Source organism: Manis javanica, chromosome 2 (genome assembly GCF_040802235.1).
Source record: "Manis javanica isolate MJ-LG chromosome 2, MJ_LKY, whole genome shotgun sequence".
NCBI classification, from domain to species: Eukaryota; Metazoa; Chordata; class Mammalia; order Pholidota; family Manidae; genus Manis; species Manis javanica.
The window spans coordinates 16621266-16645833 of NC_133157.1; the positions used below are offsets into that span (position 1 = coordinate 16621266).

At 44.0% G+C, this 24568-nt stretch overlaps 1 protein-coding gene across 8 annotated transcripts in view; it reads left to right on the top strand.

The window, feature by feature from the left end:
- Nucleotides 1–24568, top strand: part of ASTN2 (astrotactin 2) — an 836776-nt gene that overhangs the window by 211909 nt on the left and 600299 nt on the right. For 7 of the 8 annotated variants that reach the window (XM_073225555.1, XM_073225566.1, XM_073225572.1 and 4 more), the window contains exon 4: nucleotides 23872–24024. In XM_073225555.1, coding sequence (XP_073081656.1) covers nucleotides 23872–24024 — 153 coding nt within the window. The remainder of the gene's footprint in view (nucleotides 1–23871; nucleotides 24025–24568) is intronic. The other variant, XM_073225557.1, reaches the window with a different exon arrangement.

Consider the following 24568-nt stretch of genomic DNA (forward strand, 5'->3'; position numbering starts at 1 on the left):
TCCCAGGAAGTCATTTCTTCATTTATAAGTTCATGCCTCCACATTAGTTTCAGCATCTACTCTAATCTGATTTGGGGCCTTGCTCCTTGCCCTAGCATGGCATTGTATTTGGGAAGTGGTTAAAATGAAGGAAGATCAACACGGGGGTTTGGGGGATTTTATTTAAGTCACTCTAAAATCTCCTGGACATTAAAATGTAATTGCTAAATATTGTTTTAATGTTTTAATTTTAGATGGCTCAGAACTGTATGGGTTTCATTTCTCAAACTCACAAGAATTTAGCGATTAAGAGGTTCTCAGATTTTTTTTTTTGAGGGCATCTCTCATATTTATTGATCAAATGGTTGTTAACAACAGTAAAATTCTGTATAGGAGACTCAGTGCTCAATGCACAATCATTAATCCATCTCAAGCCTAATTCTTGTCAGTGTCCAATCTTCTGAAGCATAACTAACAAGTTCTTACATGGTGAACAAATTCTTACATAGTGAATAAGTTCTTACATGGTGAACAGTACAAGGGCAGTCATCACAGAAACTTTCGGTTTTGATCACACATTATGAAGGAGGTTCTCAGATTTTAAAAAAAACCTGATGGACACAAGATAGATAGATAGATAGATAGATAGATAGATAGATAGATAGATAGATAGATAGATAGATAGATAGATAGATAGATAGAGGAATAAATGTAGTAGTATTTTGTCATGAAGTTTTTGGACTTTTAAGACACAACTGATGGTACCTTTCTCTATTTGTCAAGCTTACCTCTCAAAATACCCAGTTATATTTTGCTTCATTTTAGTTTCACCTTTTTAGGTCATCTTTCCTAGTTAAAAAAAAAATAACTATAAAAATATGTGCTATGCAGACTGTAACTAGAAGTGTTAGCATCACTCTCTTGTATGTGTCCTTTAGTCTTCCCACCAACCTAGTGGCAGGAAGGATACATGTTTTCAACATCATTTGACCTTTGAGAAAACAGAGGCAGAGAGAAAGAGAGTCAAGCATCATCATATTCTGTGCTGGGAAGCAGGCTGGGCTCTCAGACATGGTCTACCTTCTTGGATTCTAGGGTATTTTGCAATCTGTGGCAAAGAAGCAATTGAACAAAAAGCATGGATTAAGAGAGGGGAATGAAGTGAGGGTGTGGGCCATTTAATAGGGAGACCCACCTAGTCCAGAGGGTCAGTGAGGTTTTTTTCTGAGTGTCCGGGAGCTGATTTGAGATCTCCAGGACAGTAACCCTTAGCAGAGGGGTAAGGTGGGAGATGGGAAGATGCTGCAAGAAGTTTGGTTTGGCTGAGGGTGGATCACAAAGGAATGGATGGCAGCAAGTGATGAGGCAGCTGTGAAGGACCAGGCCATAAAGGGCTTTCCTTATGTGCCATATGCCAGCATTTGACTTTGTCCCAAGGGCAGTGGCCTAAGAAAGCCATTAATATTTTTTGAGCTGGTGAATCAAAAGATGCAATTTGCGTTTTTGTCAAATCAAATTGATTGTAATGGGGAGGATGGTTGGAGGGAAGAGAGACAGTGGAACTAAGACGGCAGATTTGCTGGGTAATAGAAAGAGTTCTGTATTGTTCTGGGCTCTGCCTCATGACTTGACCCTTCAGATTCCATATCTGAATCTTTGTCTCTGTCTCTTTCCATCCCACTGTTACTAAATGAACACACTCTAAAGCTATAGAGTGGTAGGTACATATTTGACATCAGCACCATATTGTATTGATCAGACCCATTGGTATTGGGTAACCGTTTAGTTAAGCAAGTTGCAAACTGTTTATTATAAGTGCTAAAGAGATACATTTTACTCATGATTATATTATAGAGGTTTAGAAATCTTATGTAATAAAGGTATTGCTTCAACTACAGATGTTCCTGTGATAATAGATTTTTGTTTTTTATTACTGGACACTTAATTTGTGTTAGGCTTTATACTAGATATTTTATTTCTAGTTTCTCATTTCAACTTCCACCCAGTTTTATGAGGAGGTGGCATTATCATTTTGATGGAGAGTAGAGTTTAAGAAGCATGAAGTGACTTGTTCAACAACTCGCAACGGAATTTAGTATTGAGAAAAGGGATAATATTTACGCTTGCCACTGGAATTTCAAATATCTGTAGTGAGGGGGTGCTGTGCTCAGGGTGCATGGGGAATAAAGAGCGGACATATGTGGCCCTTTCAGAAATCTACAATCTCATGACACAAGTAGTTTATTAATATGAGTAACCATCAAACATTCATGCTATGTAGTTCTGCATTCAGGGAGAGAGGAACACGGAGGAGTAGCAGGTGAGAGGTGAGGGAATCTCTGAACTGGGACAGCCAGGCAGAGCTATACTGGGCCACCCAGGAAAGAGCCCAGGTCTTCCATTCAGATTCTTAGCTTTTCCTCCTGCTGGTGAAGCTGTCTTACTCCACCTTCCTGAGCCTCCATTTGCTCCTCTGTGAGGCAGGGGTAACAATACCAGCTGTGCAGAGGCTGAAGCAAAGCATTGTGTGTAATATACTAAATCATAAAAGATGTGTGGTAAGTGTTCAGCAAATTATATACACCCTCTTCATGAGTGTGAATGCAGATGGCGGGAGGGCTGTGGTATGGACAGGGCAGCATGAGGGAGCATTTGGAGGAGGAGGCCAGGGTTTCTGCAACCTGTTGTGTGACTGCCAGGTGAGTGGTGGAGCTGTGAAGCTTAGTGATTGTCAGCATGGCTTCCGATGTCAGACTGTGACCTCCAGCACTTCCTCTACTCTGTGCTAGCCCTGTGGCGTTAGTTAACTTTCCTGAACAGAAGTTTGTTCATTGGTAAAATGCCCATAAGAAGAAGTTATTTAACTCATGGATGATTGTAGGAATGCCCAGAGTCAACCTTGGCCTGATCACCATTCATCTTCCTGCATACCTGCTAAGAATCAGATGTCCAATGGAAGAAGGGAGAGACTCTCAGCAGAATTAATGCAAGAGGGGTGAGGCATGCGCCAGGGAAATTTCACCAAAGCCTGACACCCTATGGCAAAGTCAGGGACCCCTATGTTATGCTTGAAGGCCCCTGCCTGCTTCAGCTCAGACCCATGCCTCATAGAGGGGTTTCCCTAACAGCCTCTGATCCAGCCATGAATAACACAATTTAGGGCCCACTGACTGTCTAGAGGCAGTTGGCACAGGGGTCTAAGGAGACCAAGATGCTGAAGATCTGTTTTGTCTTGATGGTTATTGATCTTTCCCCAAACTTCACGCAGCGTTAGGCTGGGATTCTGCCATGTGTTTATTAATGCCAGAGTGTAGGCTTCCTCCAGGCTTCTGTTCACTTTTCATTTACACCCAGTGACAGTCTCCTCAGGTGACATCCTGAAGTGTTAATCCATAGAAACAGTCAGTTATGCAGGGTCAAAGGGTTCTTCAGCCAGCTACATGCTGCAGAAAGAGCCCTGGGGTAAGAGGTCGACTCCAATGGCATCCCCACTCTCTGGGGCTCAGGTTTGCCACATGTAAATGATGGTTTGGAATGTTTCATGTACTTCTAAAAGGCAGTGCTTCTAAAACTGATTTTATAAGATAATGGAAGTAATAGTTTAGTTGAGAATATATTTTAAGGCAGAACTTTGTGTATTAAACCAGTTGTTTGCAAATCAAAAAAAATCACTTAAACTCACAAAGATCCTTGCTTTGAAACTCAGTGAGAAATGAGTCCCTGTTAATTAACCATCAATTTATTCATATACCTGAAATATTCTGTACCAGGCACCATACAATGGAGAAATACTGGAGAAATAGAAGAAAGTTATGCAAGTATGGTCTTTGCCAATGTGGAACTTACTTTCAATTTAGGGAAGGTAGAAATCATACATTATTGCAAGTTTAAGTGTCACAAGAGCAAGAAGCCCTAATAGTAAGATGGGAACATACAGAAAAAGTACCTCATCCAGTGATAAAAAGACTTAATGGTCAATTCAAGTGTGAGCTAAAGGAAAAAAAATGCGTTATTGAGAACCACAAATTGTGTATTTTGATTGAATCATGGTATGGAGACTGGCTCATGATTTGGGAGATAAAGAGTGAAGTCAAATTCTGTCACTCCCTGCTAAGTAATTTTTGTCTGGATATGTTGTGATGATTCTGTTAATTCAGAACAAAAGAAAGCCCTAGTTGGAATGGGAGAAGTTGTATTCATGTAATACAATAGTAAAAGTAACAATAAAACAGTATCAAAAAGTTATAATCTAGTATGTTGTCTAAGAATGGCCCAAAGGATACAGTCGCAAAGCATCTTTAAATCTGTGTCCTATTTCCAGTTTTTGTTTGTTGATTAATGTTAGTTTCTCATCTGCCCGTGTATAGAAACAGAATGACTTTTCTGATGAGCTTTGGATAATGCAAAGTCTGACATTTACTTAATGTAGCAGAACACAGTCTCAGTTCAGAGATGCCCAGTGTCATATAATAACCAACCCTTTCATCTCCATTAAAAGGTGAGGCTCCCTTCTGACCCAGCTAGGGCTCTAGTTATCTCGGACTCCAGGGAGGTGGGTGAAACTTGCTGGCTCTCTCTTTCTCACTTACCTCCCTCCTACTTTTCAGCTATTGTTTCTATTTCTTTTGAAGGAGGGAACGTAAGAGGGTGACGAAAGGTCCAACTTGATTGGCATTGTCATAACTTGACTTCAACTGCAGTGGGCCTGGTAGAATTCTAGCAGGCTCTTTGTCTGAAGGCATTTCATGATCTCAGATACCAACCCCCATCCTAAATATCCTCCTCTGAGGTCCTTTAACGGGGTTGGATACATCCCCATTTCCCTGTTTATTCACTCATTCTGTGACTGGAGAAATTTCTCCAGCTTAGCCTTGGTGAGGTCTGTTTACCCCTCTGGGCAGCCCTCTTTCTCAGAGCTTAATGTAATTGTGGTGGCCAACATGTGTGTGGCACTTACAATATGCTAAATGTTTCCCTGTATTTACTCATTCAGTCATCACAATACCCTGTTTTAGAACTATTATCTCTATTTCACAGATAAAGAAACTGAGCCTTAGAGAGCTAAAGCAATTTACCCAGAATCTCACAGCTAGAATGTGGATGGGCCAGGATTTAAGCCCACACTTAGATGGACTATTCTGTACTTCGTCCCCATGCTGGTTCTCTCTGGCCCATCATCCTGCCTGGACCATGAACACTCTGAGGGTGCGGGCTGATCCCCACACAGGCATCTCTGCTGTTCTCTTACCAGAGCAGCTAGCCAGTCCATCTCTGCTCTTTCCATTTCCCTGGTAGGAACTGGATGCCGCCTCACTGGCAGGGACCCCACACACAGCTCTCTGCATAGTCTTGTGAAAGCCCTTCTTAGTAGGCCTGATGAGGGCCTTCTGACGCCATCATTCCCTTCCCCAGAAAGGAGGAGGTGAGGCTCCCAGTAAGGTTATTTCCCAAGAAATCCCCTGTGTATCCTTTCTTCAAAAGTCACTCATCATTTGCCAAATAGGACTGAAGGTTTTAATAGTTCACTAAAAGTTCTCCCCACTTCTCGTAGGATCTACTGGGTGATCTATATTCCCCAAACTCATTTTGATGTCTGATATGTGTCACTTTGGGGTCTCAGGTACAAGTTCCATTTCCCATCCGGTTGCAAAGTTAAATTATGCTTTGTCTTTTGAGCCTCTGATTCTTAGATAAACCAAAAAATTGTAAAAGAAGTGTGAAGCTTGTTTGGACAGTGGTAACTGTTACCTATGCCTTTTTTCCTTCTGTAAATTTTTGGTTTTGTTTGTCCTTTTCGGGGTTTTGATCTCCTATCTCCCCATGTAAAAGTCTTACATGGTCCATAAGGGTCAGTTCAAAAGCCTTTTGCTCCTTGAAGCTTTCTGCAACTTTTAACCCCCAGCTTTTTGGGGGTTAAACCTGTTGAGGTTTAATTCTGACTGCTTTTACAAGAGCTATTTTTATATGCCTTTTCCCGAGAAAAACTACGTGCTAAGAGAACACTCACCACCATCAGCAGCAGCAGCCTGTTATTTTGTGCCAAACACTTTAATAGATTATCTCAGAGACTTGAGATATTTTGGCAAAATCTATATACTTAAACCAATCATATAGACCAGATCAGAGAATTGCACAGCTTAAGAAAACACCAAAGTTGCACAGCTGAAAAAATACAGAACTGAATCATTGATATTTCTTATTCCAAGTCCAGCAATTTTAAAAAATACATATTCTTTATAACTTCCATTATTTGTAGTAACAGTATCAAACCACCATTGCTACATCCTTATTTCACTGTACCTCTCAAAAAACCTTGTCCCCTCTCCAGAGCCCAAGACATTACCTAGACTGGTATGGGCTGAGTTTTTGTGTTGCTTGTACAGAGTGTTTATAAGTTGGGCTTCACATACTTTGCATTTTATTTGTTAAAAGTCTTTATTGCATGCCTACTATATTCTAGTTGATACTCTAGATGCTGGTGATAGAATAGTTAATGAAATCGATAATGACGTTTAATTTATTTAACTTATATTTGGAAAAGCATATAACATGCAAAGCACATGTATGATAGAATTTCAGAAGTGATATTATAGTGAAATCAGAACAGGGTGACAGAACATGAGCATACGAAGAAGGATTCTACTTTTTAAAACTCTGTTACAATCATCTCAGTCCCCTTTCAACAGCCTTCTTAGGAAGCTGGGCCAGTATTATTGCCATTCATACAGATGAGAAGCACTCCAGTCACATAACTCATCACCACCCTGTGTCACCAATGGTCACACCGACCTGACCTCCTACAGTCTAGGAACTTAGACCCTAAGTAGATTTTCATGACATAGTGGAAACTTGAAAGATATATAGGTGGGATAGGTTAGATTATTGTTCAGTAACTACTCACTCTTCATCTGCCACTGTGAGCAGTGCTTTCCTGTCCCACTGATACTGGGCTCAGCCATCTGACTGACTTTGACCACTGAGATGTTAACAAGTGTGACACAGGCAAAAACCTGGAATGTGCTTGTAAAGCGGAGTTTCCTTCTTGTGCTTCTCACATCTCTGTGGGAATATGCCCCAGAGAGCCTGCTGGTCCAAAGAGGATGAGAGACCCCCGAAGTGCTGAAATCGACCTGCTGCTTGCAGCAGGCAAAGCCAGTCTGAACAATCTGACCCCTGCTTGACCCACAGTCACATGAATGAATGCATTGTGAATGGAAAAAAAATTTTTTTGGAGTGGTTCTTAATGGCAGTAACTAGCTAATATTAGAATCAGGCCTTAATCTCAGCTTGCCCATTCTACTTTTCACTTTGGCCAACTTCTTTAACTTCTTAGATGCTCAATTTCTTCATCTGTAAAATGATGATAAAAAATAAACTTCATGGATTTGCCTTGATGAGGAACTTGGATGATGTGTGTAAAGTGCCTGGAATATGGTAGATGCTCAGTAAATTTTTCTCAGCACCCAAAAGCTTTGAGCATGCTTCCTGGTTGCCTCCTAGACAGGGACCCTGGTCATGTTTTCTGGGCTGCTCTGGCCTGTTTCTTGCTGACATCACTAATGTTTATTCTCTCCCCCCTCATAATGAGTCCAATATTTTTTCTTTTTTGCTTGAGAAATTTCAATAAGTATGTAGGCACTAGTTGAATAGTCCATCCATGCTGGCATATGAGCTTCCAATATGTGTTTATAATTATGCCACATTATCTTAATTACAATGATGTGAGGAAGGGAATGGGGGGGAAAGATTTAAAAAGAAAACTGTTCAGAAAAATGGTCCATGAAAAATAACCCACAGTTCGGGGATGCCAGGCCTGCAACTATGGTTGTAATTGAAAATGACACTCTTAATACAATACTTACTCATTCTTCATAATAAAAAAAAAATGGACATGCTTTTTGCAATTACCCAATTTCAAATGAAATTAACATTCCTTGGCATTTCCCATAAATGGTTGGTTTGCACACATCGGTGGAGACAGTTAGCTTGGAAATGAATGAGGGCTGTGATTGGTGAGAAGATGAGATAGGGAAGGTCAGACACATCCAGAAGGACAGGGTGAGAGGAAGGATTCAGACTTTGCTGAAGATGGGAAAACAATGAAGGTAAAATCAGGCAGTATGTCTGGTGTCCAGGAAGAGCAGTGAGGCTTCAAGGAGTGGCCTTATGTCAGAGCCACAGAGGTATTTGTGATAAGCTCATTGAACAAATGAGTCTAAGCTAAGCATTGATTGGCGTGAGCTGTGTTAAGTTTCAAGTTCCGTGTTCCGGAAGCCCCCCTGCTCATCACTGCTGCCCTCCTTGACTGGCTGCCTGGTGCTCCACTCTGCTGCCACTCAACTCACTGAAGTTAACGGTAACGTGAAGACATGTCTTCATGCCGTGACTTTTTTATTTTGGTAATGAATGTTTTGATTAAGTTTTGTAGGCAAGCTGATCATGGTAAGGAAAGCTTCCCTGACAAGTCATCCTTTTATAATTGAAAAGAAGAATATTCAAGCAACTTTTGGATCTACTGAGGTGTAGTTAACTCAAATAATATGCCATTTCAGGGCGGAAAAACCAGGGTGCGCTCTTGACTTCTCTTATCTCCTCCAATTTAGACCTAAATTCTGTTTTTCTTGTCCATTCTAACCCTGGATTATATATATTTCCTCAAATATGTATTTTGTTTCCTATGTCTTTTGACTCTGCTGGAGTCAAGATCAGTATCTTCTTTTGTTTAGGCTTGCACAGGCTCTTGAAAAATGCATAGTAACTAAAATTGGATTTGGGTTATTATGTTGACTCCACCAATAATTAGTATTGGGGCTCTGGATGCAGTTTGAATTCTAAACTTACATTCTCCTTGTACAAAAAAGCAATTTATTAAAGTGCTTACTTGATATAGTTGTTGTAGGTAATAAACTGGAAAATTCAGCTTAAATGCTTAGCATAGTTACTGGCACATGCTGAGTGGCTCAATACGTTTCACTCTTTTTATCATTGTTATCATTATCCGATCCCTCTTTCACACTGACACTCACATTGATCTTTCTTAAGTACATCTCTGGTAGTGCCACTCTTCTGATCAAAATCTTCCAATATGTGTACCTATCTTGTAATATATGTATGTATAATCTTCCCTGTTACACAGCTTGATGTTTGAGCCCCTTTATGATCTGGTCAACCTCTTTCCTGCCTCCTCCGGACAGCATCCATTCAGGAACACTGAACTCCAGCCTTCCCAAATGACTTGTCATTGTTTGAACTGCGTCTGTGTGTCTGCATCTTTATATCTGTATCCGTATCCATGTCCATGTCTATATCTACCCATTTGCTGCCTAGCCAAACTCTCATCCTTCCTTGATACACCTCACCTAACATCAGTGTTTCTGTAGGCCCAGGTGAGTGTTAAAGTCAACCAGGCAGGTAGACATCTTTTTCCCCTGGGCTTTCTGGATATGGAACTCTATATCTTCCTTTTGTCTCTGTCTCTGTCTCTGTCTCTGTCTCTCTCTCTCTCTCTCTCTCTCTCTCTCTCTCTCTCTGTGTGTGTGTGTGTGTGTGTGTGTGTTTTAGTCTTAGGGTCACCAGTTACTCATCAAAGAGTTCTTTTTGATGTCTGGCCCAACTCGGTCCAGCTGAAATTTAACTTCATCTTGGTATGATTCATGGCATCATCAGGCTCTTTTGAAAACTGACCCTGAAACACCACCTGGATGCTTGGCTTCTAGCAGTTTCCCTACTGATTTGGATCCATGTGTCTTAATTTCATTCTAGTCTCTAATCCATAGAAATGTGCATGTCTCCCCTCCACTTTCCTCCTCTGTCTTCAAATGCAGCTCAGGAGGTAGATAATATGGCCATGAAAAGAAGCAGGTGGGGGGTTGTGGGCTTCCCTCTTGTCAACTTCTTCCTTTCTCAGGCATCATTTATTATAACTTAGTACAAACAGGCGGAGACCTGCCAATTTGCTGCACAGCCAATGACTCGCTGTTATATCTCAGCTTTCTTCTGCCTAGAACCAGACAGTAAGCCCATTGTTTCTGAGCCCAGATGCCTGGACAAGAAGGTTTGTGTCTTTGTGTGTGTTGGGGGAATGAAGAAAAGAAGTGGGGAATGGTGTCTTCCCAATCCCATACATAGGAGGGCAAGATGAATCTCTTTAGGTTTCTGCTAAGAAGACAATTCAAATTCAATTTTTTTTCTTCCTTTATAAATATTGAAGGGCACTTAGAATTAAAACAATTAGAACTTCAATTTTTTAATTCACAGAATAGTGGACTTTTGGGGCTATCATTTGCTGACCTGTCTTTTATTCCACCATAGAAACTCTTCTATGCTATTTTTGGAATGTGACATCTCTTCCTGATTCCTTCCAAGGGCCAGAGTTCCTATGTGTAAAAGGGAGATATAAATAGAGTTTTCTTCATAGCGTCACTGAGAGGTACATGGCATTAAATCTGCAAAGTCCTTTGGCAGGTGTCTGGCCCAGTGTAAACACTTTTAAAAAATTAGTTCTTGTAATTACAAACATACAATGCATGTACCATCATGCCTGGGCATAGCTACAGTAGAAAGGATGTTAAACATCAGTTTTATAAGTAGTGCTAGTACAACAGCCCTTCAGATGATTGAGGCAGCTTACTTTTACTCCCTCACAGTGTCTTATTGTTGCTCATGATACCACTGTAAGCGTTCGTATCCGAGTAGCTTCTCATATCTGGACCAGCTCTAGTTTGCTAGTGATATTCTCAATGTGACACTCAGGTCTCCACACAGTCCTCTAGGTGTGGCCTGAGCAGTGCACCATGTTGCTGTCCCCTTCTTGGGTCTAAGACTTTATGTGAAGAATATATGTAACTTTCTCAGTGGTCACCTGACTGTTGACTCGAATTGAGCTCTCTGATGCCCAAATCATTGAATAAAAATGACAAAAGCGAGGAGAGGAGGGAAGACCACCCAGCTGAATGTATGTTTATAAAGTTTGCGTTATTGGCGAGAACTCCCAAAAACTAAAATCTACTTGGACACTCCTGTCTAATCCAGGCATGCAGAGACCAACTTCTGGAGGTTTAAATCAGGAGGTGACTGGGAAGAGCCAGCGGTGAGGGAGAGGAGGCAGGCACTCAGAGGGAGAGCCCGTGTGGCTGAATCCCTGGAATCCTCCTTGTGGGAGCAGCAGCTGCAGCCTGCACCTCCTGCCGGGCCTTTAAGAATCTCTGGCGTTGCTCCTAGATGAGCGTGGTTTGGAGGGTCTCTCACATCCTCTCTCTTTCTCTTTCTTTTATCACATTTCCCTACCTTATGTGCATATCTCACAAAATGAGAGCATTCCTCAAGACCCTTCCCGCCCATGCATGCAGGCTCTATGTGCAAATGGATCTCTATTATTTCACCAAAAAACATCAGAGGAGGAATTTGTTCTGCTCCACTAAAGACATGATTTCCAGTCCTCTCTACAGGCCTAACTCAGCTTTTTTTTGGCTGCTCCCTGGGAAAAGGATGGAGGAAAAAGGAGGTATCCATAATACTCAGCCAGTTTTAACCAAGATTAAAAAAGGAAAACATAATTCAGGATTATCTAGCAGCGGAATAAAGCTAATTACTGAGATGCATATGTGACCTCATATTCACATAGGTATGGCGGTCCCCAGAGATGCTTGGGGCAGCCCCAGTGTCCCTCAGCTGATCCCTTTTCTGCTCTGTCCACATCCTTCTTTCTTCCTCCTCCCACGTGTGTCATTTCAGCAGGGCTTAAGATGACAGGAGTCAGACCAGCTTGGGTTCCAGGTCAAACTCTGTCCCTATATGGGGATACTAATGTCACCCAATTCCCAGGATTGTGGTGAGTGGAATATGAGGTAATGGTGCCTAGCTTAGGGTAAACGCTCACTAAGTCAACAAAATATGATTTAAGTACTATTGTGCTTATTTAAATCATTCTTGTAGGCATCTTCATCTCATCTCCATGTAGTAAATGAAAACCAACCAGCTCAGAGAGACAGTGTCATTGTACCCAAGGATGGGCAGATGCTACCAGGCAGATTGGGATATGAACCTCAGTTTAATAATAAAAAAATTTTGTACAGTATTTTTACCATTTTTTTTGTCTCTCCTCTTTGTATGTACACTGCCTAAGTAAGGATGTAAAGAGCAGAACTGACAATCTCAACCTTTACTAATAATAGTCAAGTGCAATACTGCAAACTGCATAGTGACCCAATTTATCAAATACTTTAACATCTCACAGAAATTTTGTCTCTTAAGGCCCAGAGAGGCTTGGTGAGGTGTCTAAAGTCACACAGCAGTTGGGCTGGAATGGAAGATCTTCCTCTAGATCTGCTGAATTTTCATGTCAGCGTTCTCTGCTGTCCCCTCCCCCTCGTGTTGTGCTCTAGCTTTCTGCTTGTTTTTGTGTGGCGGTGGCATGTAATTACAAATAATAAAGCAAGCCTGCTCTAACTGTCATGTAGAAATGGGAAATTGAAATTATAAGTCATTAAATGGGAAATCCCAAGCCTTTATAGTAACGCCAACTCAGCCTCAATCCATTATTGTCTATATACTTAGCCAGTCTATTTTTAAGAGTTTAATATTGAGAAATAGGACATGCTTATAATGCAGCTGCATTCATTTCACTCCAAAATCCCTGCCATTTGCTATAGTTAGCTTAAATGTGTTTAAATTTATAACCACCCTTTTTCACTGGGAAGATTTACCCTTAGTTTAAAGGAAGATAGGTGGATAATCTGCCAGTGGAAATAGTGAGAGTTGTACAAATTCCATATTCTGCTTTCTGGCTTGCTCCCTCCCCCACCATAGCATGGATTAGTAATGGACTATGTCACATTGTATATTCTTCATTCGCCTCATTCAGTGCCTGTTCATATACATCTTGAAATATTTCTTCATTCAGCAAGCATAGCCCAACCTTGAAGCTCTGAGTGGATGTGTTAATAGTGTTTATGCCACTGAAGAGGGACACCTCAGTTTCACATGGTTGTTATTTCTGGGATTATCCTCATAAATATCATTATGTGGTCTAAAGGGAAGCTGGCAGGGAGGGGTTCATTACATCCACTCCAGTGTGGAAGTCAGTTCATTAAGGCATGTTTATGGGTCCCACCCCAAAGCAAACCCTGGAGTAGTATTTGAAGATATGTGTCTACCTCTGCTATTTATTGGCTACATGACCCTTGAAAAATTAATTCATCTTGTGCCTCACTCACCCCTTTGTAAGATGGAAATAATATGGATCTTGACAGGTTGTATATCAGTCAGTCATTGCCACAACAATGCTGTGTAACAAGCGACTACAAAAATCTCAGTGGCATCCAGTGATGAACATTGGCTGGTCACATGTCTGAGAATTGGATGGAGTATTATGCATTTCTTGGGGGAGGTTTTTCCTCATCTGGTATGGCTGAGTCTGTGACCTAGGCTGCAGGGGTAGAGGGACTCTGCTTCATGCCGCAGAGCTGTGAGTCCACCATGTGCCTGCCGCTCATCCTCCCTGGACCTGTAGGCTAGCTGGGACAGGGCCTCCTCATTGTGGTGGCAGGTGTAAATGTGTGAGCAGGGCTATGTGATGCCTCTTGAAGCCTATGCTCGTTGCTGACACGTGCTGACTTCCATTCACATACCACTGGCCAGAGCAAGTCACACAGCAAAGCACAAATCCAGAGGTAATGAAGTTCATTCCATCCACAGTGGGGCTATCACAAGGGTGTGCGTGTGGAGAGGGGTGAAGAAATGAGGCTAATAAATCCACGTACCCTGGTCATGATGAGAATTACAGTAAATCATGGTAGTGTTTGCCTTAAAATAATACCTGTCACATTATAATCACCCTATAAATGCTAAATGTTGTTTTTCTTGCTGTTATGATTATGTGTGAGGTGTTTGGCAAATTGGAATGGTATATTTAAGTGAACTTCAGTTAACAGATCAGTCAGCGAAGTCCAAGCCAACTCTTGCAGAAGAAATAAGGCCAAGAAGAAGTTGAATTTCTGGGGAGGAAAGGAGCAGGGATTAGAGAATAGGCTTCTCTCATCTCTGCTAACCAGCTACCAGAAAACAACCTCCTCTGGCTTGTGATGATGGAGTTACTTCTCTATCAGCAAACAGCAAGTGTTTGTCACACTGTAACTAAAATTTGTGACCTGATGATCTCTTAGAAATCAAAGCACTGGCTTGATGAGCATGTCAGAGGAAGGTATGAGAGTCAGCAGAGGGCGGGAGCAGAAGCCCTGTTTCCAGGATTAATGTTGCAGCCATATCCAGGAGCCAGCTGATGGCTAGAACCAAGGCGTGACCCTGATGGGGATTGCTGAAGCAGAGTAGAGACAGAATCCCTGAATGTTACAGGTACCAGGGATGATCGTCAAACTTACACACTTGAGGACAACAGGGAGTTAGAATCCACAGATCTTAGTCCAGAGTGATGAGTTACCCAGAAAAGAAGTGAAGAACTTTGCATGTATTAAGCTTTGACCCAGTGCGGAGCCCTCTGCAAGTCTATCCACTTAAGCTGGCCAACAATAATGATAATCAAGGCTATAATTTGTTGGGTGCTTATTCCATTTTGGGTACTGTGCTAAGCACATTGAACATATCATTGCACTGGATTTTAACCAAAAGACCCAACAAACCTAGTAACTATTGAGGGAGATGTATGCTCCAGGTTTTGCAGATGAGGAGCTGAGGTTTAGCAAAGTTAAGAAGCATACCCAAAGTCACATAATAAATGAGGGATAGGACGGAGGTATCAACCCAAGCCTGTTAATTCCTATGCTTCATGCACTTGCTAAACGTGGCGTGTCTGAGATAACAATAACAGGCTTGGGAAAGCATAGTGGGGCTGTAAGGCTGGGCTCTCAGAATAGGTGAGCTTTTTCAAGTAGGGTTTAGAAGAGGATATAGGAATGGCAGAAAGAGCCAGCCCTTCCTGCTACTCCAGAGATGGATTTTCAGGGTGATAAAGTCATGTCTCACTTTAAGCTCTAATAACCAAACTATGTGGGATTTTCCCTACAATTCTTGCCCTTGTCGTTTTCTGACACTACCCTTCATAGTGTCCTCTTTGCCTGGTTCTACATTCTTTAAGCTCAAAGGAGCTGGCATCTCCTCTGGGAACGTCTTATAGCCTTTCCACTCACAAAAGAAATTAGAAGGCATGTCCTTAGTTGTTTTGTCATACTTCCTTCTTTACATGGGCATTTAGCACACTCTGTTTTCATTATCTTTACCTGTCCTTTCTACTAACAGTGTCTAGTTTTAAAGAAGGGCAGTGTTCAGTTCATCACTGTGTCCCCAGGACCCACTTCTGGGTACAGCACCCAGTGATTTTGTTGGCTGAGGCATCCCAACTGTAGAATACAGACAGTCCAGTCCCAGGGAGTGCTGAGTTACATGCATAGCCTCCCTGTACAGTTCCCCAAGAAATGAATCTAGGAGAGGAATCTGACTAGTAACTGTAGTTCCATCAGGTTCCAGGCATGCCTATGACCCCCTGTGTTGGACAGAAGATCCAAATTGTTATGACTGATGTTTTCAGATGTTTTGGGCAGTAACAATAAGTCCCATTTTAAAAATACCTACTCTGCATTAGGTGCTGTGATAAGCATTTTAGCATCTCATTTAATAAAAAAATTGCTCTAAGAATTTGGAATTGCAAACCCCATTTTAATACTTGGGGAAGCTGAGACTCTGAGTGGTTAAGGGATTTGCCCATATCTCACTGCTGGTAAGAAACGGCTAACATTTCAAGCTGCAGCTCATTGCAAAGCCCTTCTGTAGGCATGCCTTGCTCCCAAGATGGTAATCAAGTGGCCAGGAAATCTTTGACCATGTCACCCCTAGTTACTTGACCCTTATTTCCCTGAATAGGACTTACTGGCCTGTTATATCGATGGCAACCCAAGTTTTGGAAATCTCCTTTCTGCTTCTGGGCTTTAAAAAGTGGGAGGTTGTTAAGATAACAGAATTGGAAGAAGTCAAAGGGCTTTGCATGCTTTGGAGTGCAGTTCTTGTGCTTATTGCATTCATGGTATTGGAAAAACACTTCATTTACACTGAGAACTGCAGGAGGGCTTTGCATGCTTTGGAGTGCAGTTCTTGTGCTTATTGCATTCATGGTATTGGAAAAACACTTCATTTACACTGAGAACTGCAGGAGGGCTTTGCATGCTTTGGAGTGCAGTTCTTGTGCTTATTGCATTCATGGTATTGGAAAAACACTTCATTTACACTGAGAACTGCAGGGCCATGGGGCTGGAAAGAATCTTAGGCGCTGTCTGTGTTCTGGCTGGGGACTGTGGAACCAGCTCCAGGGAACCTAGGAGGTTTTGTGTTTTTAACAGAGCAGAGAAAGTATCACTAAATTTAATTCTGTCACTCAAACCCATGCAATTCTCCAGCAGAAATTATGACCACCCTACAAGTCTTCAGTATTAACTGGCAGGTCCAAGCCCATCTCTAAGAGAAAAGACTATTCCCAAGTTTTCCCATTTATATTTGTTGTTATTTGTTCATTTGTCTTGTCTGCGGGTACTTGCTTGAAGATAAGCTGGGCCAGACACCCAAGGCTTAAGAAAATGCGTGGGAGAAAAAATGAAAAAGTGAGAAAATTCTATCCATCAACATTTTATCCTTGAGGTTTAGGAAGAGGTGACCATTTTTAAAATGAGTGCCTGGGTTTTAAATGTGTTCTACTACCGGAATATTCTCATCTGGTGAAGGAATATTGACTATTTTCTTTCTTACTTTTTTTCCCCCCCTTTTCATAAAGAGGTGACTCCTATATGAGATGGAATGTTGTGTTCAGTGATTGGACTTTCACAACTTCCAAATCTGAAGGTTTTTTGCATTTGTAACAAGACCTTCCCAACTGAGGTGTACTTTAGGGCTGGGCATCTTCTCTTATTCTCTTCCTTACCGTCGTGGCATTTGAGTTTGCCTGGTCCAAAGTTCTGGGGATGCAAACTGAGTTCTGTATCAGTCAGTTGCCTCCAAAGAGAAAACCAATAGGAGCTGTCTGTATCACCTACTGGTTATATACATCCTATTATCTCTATCTCTGTCTCTATCTAGAGATTGATTGATTTACTTATTTCAAGGAATTGACACATGATTCTGGAAGCTGACAAGCCCCGAATCTTCAGGGAGGACTGGTAGGCTAGAGATCTGGGGGAGAGTTAATGTGGTAGCTTGAATCTGAAAATGGTCCGCTGGCAAATTCTTTTTCCTTGAGGAAGGTCTGTCTTTTTCCTGTTAAGGCCTTCAACTAATTGGATGAAATCCACCCACATTACTGAGGGTTATCTGCCTTGCTCAAGGTCTACTAATTTAAATATTAGTCTTTTCTAAAAAATACCTTCACAGAAACATCTAGAATACTGTTTGATGACATATCTGGGTACCATGGCCTTAAACAAGTTGGTCCATAAATATCACAAGATCTGAAGTTAAAGTTATGCTAGAATTTGGGGGAGCAGCGAAGAGGAGTGGGAATGGGAGACCTGAGTGCCAGGTCTTGGTCTGCTGCTGACTTTTACCATGACTTTGTCTCTTGGTACCTCTGTTTTCACATTTGAAGAGAAGGGCAACTGTATGCTCTCCGTAATAATTTCCAAAGTGGGTATTTTGTAATGTAGATGACTTTGAAAATGAATGACTTTGAACAAGTGAGTCAATGAGTGGCTTGACTAATCATGAAACCAAAGGGTGGTAGGAAATTTAATAAGAACTGTTCTTGCTTGAGCACTTAGTATATTCTAGAAGTCCTGTTAGGCAGTTTGTAATCTTAATTACATTCAATCCTCTCAACAACCCTGCAGACATTTACAGAGGAGGAAACTAAGGTTTGAAAAGAAAAGGGAGTGACTCAGGGTCACACAATGGCTGAGCTGACCTTGGACCCGAGTGGGTTTTTCCACTTGCACCAGGCAGTATGGCCAAGTAAGGCCCACCTGTGACTTGGCTCTCAGAGCACAGTTCTGTAATGAGATGGAGCTGACGCAATGGAGCACGGACTGAGCCAAGATCTGCAGACTGGACAGTCTTGACCGTCAGCGCTGAGCAAGGCTCCCCCGGCATCGCTGCTCTGTCTCTGGCTGAGGTGACACCCTGGCTCCAGCTGGGCTGGACTGCCTGGGGCTCACTGCCTGTAGGGGCTGGGCTGTCAGAGTGACTTCACGGGCCTGGAGAAGCCACATCCCAGCTCCAGGACTGGGATATCCATTTTCATCCACCGGGCAAGCCAGCAGGAGTATGTGTCAGGTGGAACGGGGTCATGAGAGTCTCCCTCACCTGGGGCCAGATCCCAGTTCTGCCATTTCTAAGCCGTGTGATCCTTGGGGATCACGGAACTCCTCGGAGCCTTGGTTTCCTCATTCCTAAAGAGCAACTAGTGACAGTTACCTTTCCAGGTTGTCAGGAGGAATGCATGAGAAAACATAAAGAAATGCCAGCCTCCTTGCCAGAGAAGAGTTGGTCCTCAAGAATTGAGAGTTTTCCCCCTGTGTGGCCTGGGTGAGTCTCAAAAAATTAAAAGAGAACGTAGGACTTTGAACACAAACCTGTACGAGTTTCAGTGGTGGAGCGGCCCAGGCTGTGTGTGGGAGAGGTCGGCAGGGGCAGGTTTGAGTGTCGGTAGCTGAGCACCAGGGCAGACGGCAGGCAGCGCCTGCCCCGCAGGGCCGAGGGTCACTGAAGCTTGCTGCCCTCCGGAAACCAACACCCCCCCGATGCTTTTGCAGAGGCACTCCGGGTCTGCCCCCTTTTCCACCTTCTCCCTCCCGTCTCTTGCCTTCTCTGTCTCCTCTCCTCTCCTTCCTGTTCACCTTTTATTATTTCCCACTGTCTCCTCTCTTTTCCACTCTCCTTTGCCTCCTCCTTTTCAGCCCCTGTGCTTTATTACTGAGCAGTTTTCTTTCCCATCCTTGTTTTCTCTTCTTTCCCCCTCCTGCCTTCTCCTCTCTTTTTATCTTGGCTTGGGGACCAGGGCCCCTCTCCTCAGGCCCCTGTGGTTCATTCCCATTAAACTCGACAGTCGCTTTTATGTCACTTTGGAAGAGGCGGCTTCCCGCTCCTCTCCCTCCCGTTCCCGGGCCTGCGTAATGCTCAGATCAAGCACCATCTGTTGCATTCATCCCGGCGACGGTTGAGCATTTTGCTGCTCTGGGGAGGCAGAGCTCAGTGGGTACCAGGAGGTAATGTGGCTTGTTTGGGCAACTTGACATATCGATACTGATGGAGCCACCCAACGGGATCAGGAGGGACGGGGCAGGAGGGAGTGGTGCGCGCCAGGAAGAACTAGGCCGCGGAGGGGCTTGCCGGCATGTCCTCCTCCAAGTCTGTCTGGGCTCGTGGCACTGCTGCTCAGGCAAGAGCAGCCAGCCAGATGGATGGGATTTGCTACAGTCGGTATTAGAAACCCACGTAGCTCAGGGGAGCGAACCTTCCCTCCCTGTGAGTATTCCTCTCGTCCCAGCCAGTCAAATCTACATCAGCAGAAATAACAGGATGGGCAGAGGCCGATCTTCAGGAATCGCTGAATGTCAGAGCCACAGCAAAAAGGGATGGCACTTCAGTCAAGGTTCCAGCTGGACAAAGAAGTCACCCTCAAATGGGATTTTTAGGAGAAATCAATGAAGGGACTATTTATAGAGGTGCAGGCAGAGTGAAGAGAATCGGCATGGGGGTACTGAGGAACCAGGGGCAAGAAATAAGAGGAAGCCATTATGAACCCCTGGAGCTGCACGGTCAGGGAGAGGAAAAAAAAATTGTTTATTTTTCTGGAGCCTGTGAAAACTGGATCTGTGGAAACTGGTACCCTGGCAGAAGCTGTAATTGTTGAGAGTCCCAGACTCTGTCAGATACATGGTGCAGAAACAGGCAAGGAGCACGAAGACATGCCCCCAGTTCTCTCCTCCTCTGTCCTGCCAGAGCCTCCCACAGGGCAAACCCAACTGGTAGGGTAGCCAGATAACAGGAGCTGCCCAGAAAGGGTGTGCGTCCAGGACATAGGGTGGAGCAGAGTGAACGTGGGGGCAGGGCGGGTGTGGCGTGCTAAGGAGAACAGCCAGTGCCATCAGGAAGGAATGTGTGTTCTATTGCCTGCAGTGGGCCAGGAGCTCACGTTCCTAACCAACCACTGCACGCAGTCCCTCTCTGCATTTTCCAAGGAATGCGTGTATAGAGTCTCCAGCTCACTCTTGGGAGTGTAAGACCCACATAACCGCCTGTCTACTCAGCACCTCCACTTAGGCGTCCGGAAGACACCGAGCTTCTGTATCTAGGTCACAGTCGCTCTGGATCAGTCCTCTGGGTCACGTTCCCCATCTTCCCAAGAGGTGCCATTGTTATGTCCCTATGGATGCAGACCAGGAGTCATCCTCCATACCTCCCACTCCTGTCCCCACCTTTGCCAGTCACTCAGCACATTCTCAGGGCATTGAGCCTACAAAATACCCTGAGTTTGCCCGCTTCTCCGTCTCTACTGCTCTGCCTCTGCCCTCTCCTGTCAGCCACCCTCTCTCTCCAGGCCAGCAGCATCTCAGACGCGGACTTCTGCGCCACGGCCCCGCCTTCCTGGTGGGTCTTCACTCTTCTGTTTCTGTCCTTCTCCAGTGAATTCTGCTCTCTGCTGCCAGAGCCATCTTCCCCAGATGAGAATCTGACCAAGTCACTCTCCTATCTAAAACCATCATTTACAAAGCCCAGAGGGTTAGGATGAGGGCTGGTTAGAGCTACTGTTAGGATCAGGACCTCATTCCTCTCCAGCATGAGCGCATCCCACTTGATTTCAGTGTTTCAGGCCCACCAGCCATTGACTGCAGCAGCCCCTCTCGTATCTGTTCTCCCCAAGGGGTCTTTGTTTAGATTCCTCCCCTGCCTCTTTGGCTTCTGGGCATCCCTACCACCCCTTCCTTCTGATGGATCATATTCTTTTCAGACCTTCACACTGCTCACTTCCTGGAAGCAAGTTCCCATGATTTCCATAAACCAGATGATATTTCTCCAATAGAGCACCTTGTATCACCTTTCACCTCTCTTTCCCTATATATATCATTTTCACGTCTTTACATGTATCTGTCAATCACTTCATTAATATTGGTGAGCATCATGGAGTTTGGGCTTTTCCACCCCTGAACCTGGTAATGGAGTGCATTTTGTGTCCCTCACAGATCTGTCTGCTGAAGCCTTCAGGGTGACTCTGTAGTCTTCTTGGGCTGCCGTAAGAAAATATCATAGACCGGGGGCTTAACAACAGCAATTTATTGTGCCACAGGTCCAAAGTCGGGGTGCCCATATGGTCGGGTTCTGGATTCCTGATGGCTGCCTCCTCACTGTGTGCTCGCGTGGTTTTTCTCGGTGGGTGTGCAGAAAGAGAGGGAGATCTTCCTCTTCTTATAAAGGCACCAGTCCTATTAGTTTAGGACCTCACCCTTATGACCTCATTTAACCTGAATTACCTACTCAAAGCCCTATCCAAATACAGTCACTTTGGGGGTTAGAGCTTCAACATAGGAATCTTGAGGCATAATTCAATCCCCAGCTGACTGTATTTAGAGATAGGATCATTAGGAGGTAATTAAAATTAATTGAGATCATAAAGGTGGGAAAATCTGATAGGACTGTGACCTCAGAAGAAGAGGAAGAGGTCTGGACGCCGTCCCCCATTCCCAGTGCCGCCATGCAAAGACAGCCTTTAGGACATGGCGATAAAGCAGCTGTCTGCAAGCCAAAAGGAGGGTATTCACTAGGACCGACCTGCAGGCACCCTGATCTCAGACTTCCAGTCTCCAAAATTGTGAGAAAATACCTATCTGTTGTTTGTTACCCAGTCCATGATTTTTGTTATGACGGCCCAAGCAGAGTAACTCACTCCTCCTGTACTCATCACATGTAAATTATGTTTTTTTCTGAAAATGCTGTTGAATGAATGAATAGGGAGATTAATGAATGCATGGATGGTGGCAAACACACCAGTATGGAATCCTTGGAAGATTCCAGATGATGGCTTATTCAGGACTTGGCCACAATAGAGGCCAACAGTTAGAATTTTGGGAAAATCACTCTCTGTGTTTAAAGCATCAAGGTTGGGCATACAGAACTGGACTGTAGCATCTTGCTGGAGGGCTCTGCATCACAGGCTTGGAGGAAGGGGCCCATATTTGGGATTATCTTCTTGGTTCACATCTAAGTAGACCTCACAAAGATATCTGGGGAGAGAGAGAGCAAGACAGGCAGTAAGGAAGTTATGCTACCACATGGTTCATTTGTATTGACAATTGTTTTTTCCTTAGCAAACATAGTTCCTATGTCCCCAAAGAGGGGATTTCTCACCCAGAGCCTAATGCCCAGACCAGCCCTCCAGGTATGAGCTACCCTGCAGACACATCTGTCTAAGCTGATAACCTTTCCTGGAAATATAGGAGCTCCTTAGAAATTGATGTTGGGACATTCAGAAGCCTTATTGTCCAGTCTGGTGAAACCCCTTCAAAGAAACAGGAATCTTTGGCACATCCTGTGTCTTATCTTTAGACAGCAGGTAACTCAAACTGAAGACATTTCCTTTCTTACAGAGACATAGAAGGAGGGAAGACTGAGTTTGAAGATTTGAAAGTTGAGGCTGTCTTTGGGAATTTTTCAGAACAAAGCCACTGGGGCCATTTAGCCAACCTCCTTTTCTTCTTTCTTGTTTCCTCTTCTTGCCTTTTATGTTAGCTTTCTCTTCCTTTCTCAAGAGTTCTTGCCTTTTTTTTCATCTCCCACCTTTTCCTCTTTGCCCATCTGACCTCTCTGTGTCCATTCTCTGGAACTTTCCACCAGTGCCAGTTTTGAAATTTTGTGGAAATGTGGCTCTAACAAATCATGGGAGAAGACTGACACAGTAGTTGGACTAAGAGATAGAAGGTTTGATTTTGCTACTTGCTAGCTTGGAGCAAGTCATATGCCTTATCTGGGGTGGTGGTGGGGTGGGGGCTTCTATTTGCCTCCAGTGAAATGGAGATAGTATACCAAGTGATGTTCATATCACTGTCCTGAAGTTTGATCTCCTAAAATGTTGTTTGGCCCTCATACTGCTGTGCAGTTCAAGCCACCATTCCCCTGGCTGGCGGTTGTAGAAGCCGCTGTCTGAGCCTCTAATTACACTCTCCATACTCTAGTTAGTAATTGTCATCAAAGGGCCTTACTTTGAACATGACTTTGAACATGCCAGTGTTCTGTTTAAAAGCTTTCAATGATTAGGTTTTGTCATTGTCATACAATCTAGACTCCTCAGTGTGGCTTACAAGGTGATCTCACCTCCCCAGCATCCTCTCTTTGTAGGCTCCATCATGGCCGCACCACACTCTCTTCAGTTGCTCAAGTACCACACCCTTACTGGCTTTAGATCTTTGCCTAGGCCTCTCCTCCTACCCAGGGCATTACCCCGAAATCTTTTAATAACTCTACCTTGATCTGCCCTTCTTTGCTAATTCCTTTTCTTCCTCAAGGTCTCAAGGTAGACATTGCCTCCTCCAGGAAGTCTGCCCTGACTCCCAGGGAGGGTGAGATGACCTTCTTGGTACTCCTCTGGTACACTGTACTCTCCTATTGCAGAAGTATTACACAGTGTTGGAAATGCCTGGGGATGTGGCCTACCAAGTTATGAATTCCATGAATTATGGTTTGTGTCTAACTTTTCCCCATATCTCAAGGACTTTGAGCAGTGCCTGGTACATAGTAGGAGTTGAATAATTGAGTAAGCCAGCAGATCCATGTGTACTGGCACCTGTGGCTTCTGTGTCCTCTATGGGTCAGGGAAGGAGGCCCAGGGACTCAGAGTGGCCAGGCCCAGTCCTCTAGGGGCTGGGGATGGGCCAAACTCTAACCTCAGCCCCATTGCTCACCCTGTAGCAGCAGCTGAGGCGGCGCAGGAGACAGTGGAGTCCCTGATGCAGAAGTTCAAGGAGAGTTTCCGCGCTAACACGCCCATCGAGATCGGTCAGCTGCAGCCAGCCCCACGCAGCACCTCGGCAGGGAAGCGGAGGCGGAGGAGCAAGTCTCGAGGTAGGCCCGCCCAGCACCTCTTGCCAGGACATCAGCAGGCTGTCCACAGGTTCTGAAGATACGAGGAAGAGCTGTGCCTTCTTCCCTTGCTTCTCTGCACCCACAAAACTCGTGCCACTGTTTGCCTGATAAGTCATGACAGCTGAGGCCTTGGAGACAGCAGACATGTGCCCTGGGTGTAGAGCTAACCTCTGAGCACCGGCTCAGAGAATGGGAGTGGATCATTGTTTAGAGTGGTTGAGAAGATTAGCAATGCTCGGTGGGAAGTGCCTAGCACAGGATCTGAGCACAGTGGGTACTCTTTAAATTGGAGCTGGTGTCATTTTGGAGAGAGGAAGAGGGGCAGAAGATGCTCATGGAAAGGCAGACTCAGGATGGGACTCCAGACCAAGGTTTGGGTCATCCTTGAATAGCCTGAATAATACAGTGGTCAAGAGTAGTAGCATTGCACAATAGATAGAACAGGATCTAAACTGTGGTCCTGCAGTTAACTAACCATGTTACCTAACCTTGCTGGGCAGGTCCCTCTGCTCCTCCAACCCAC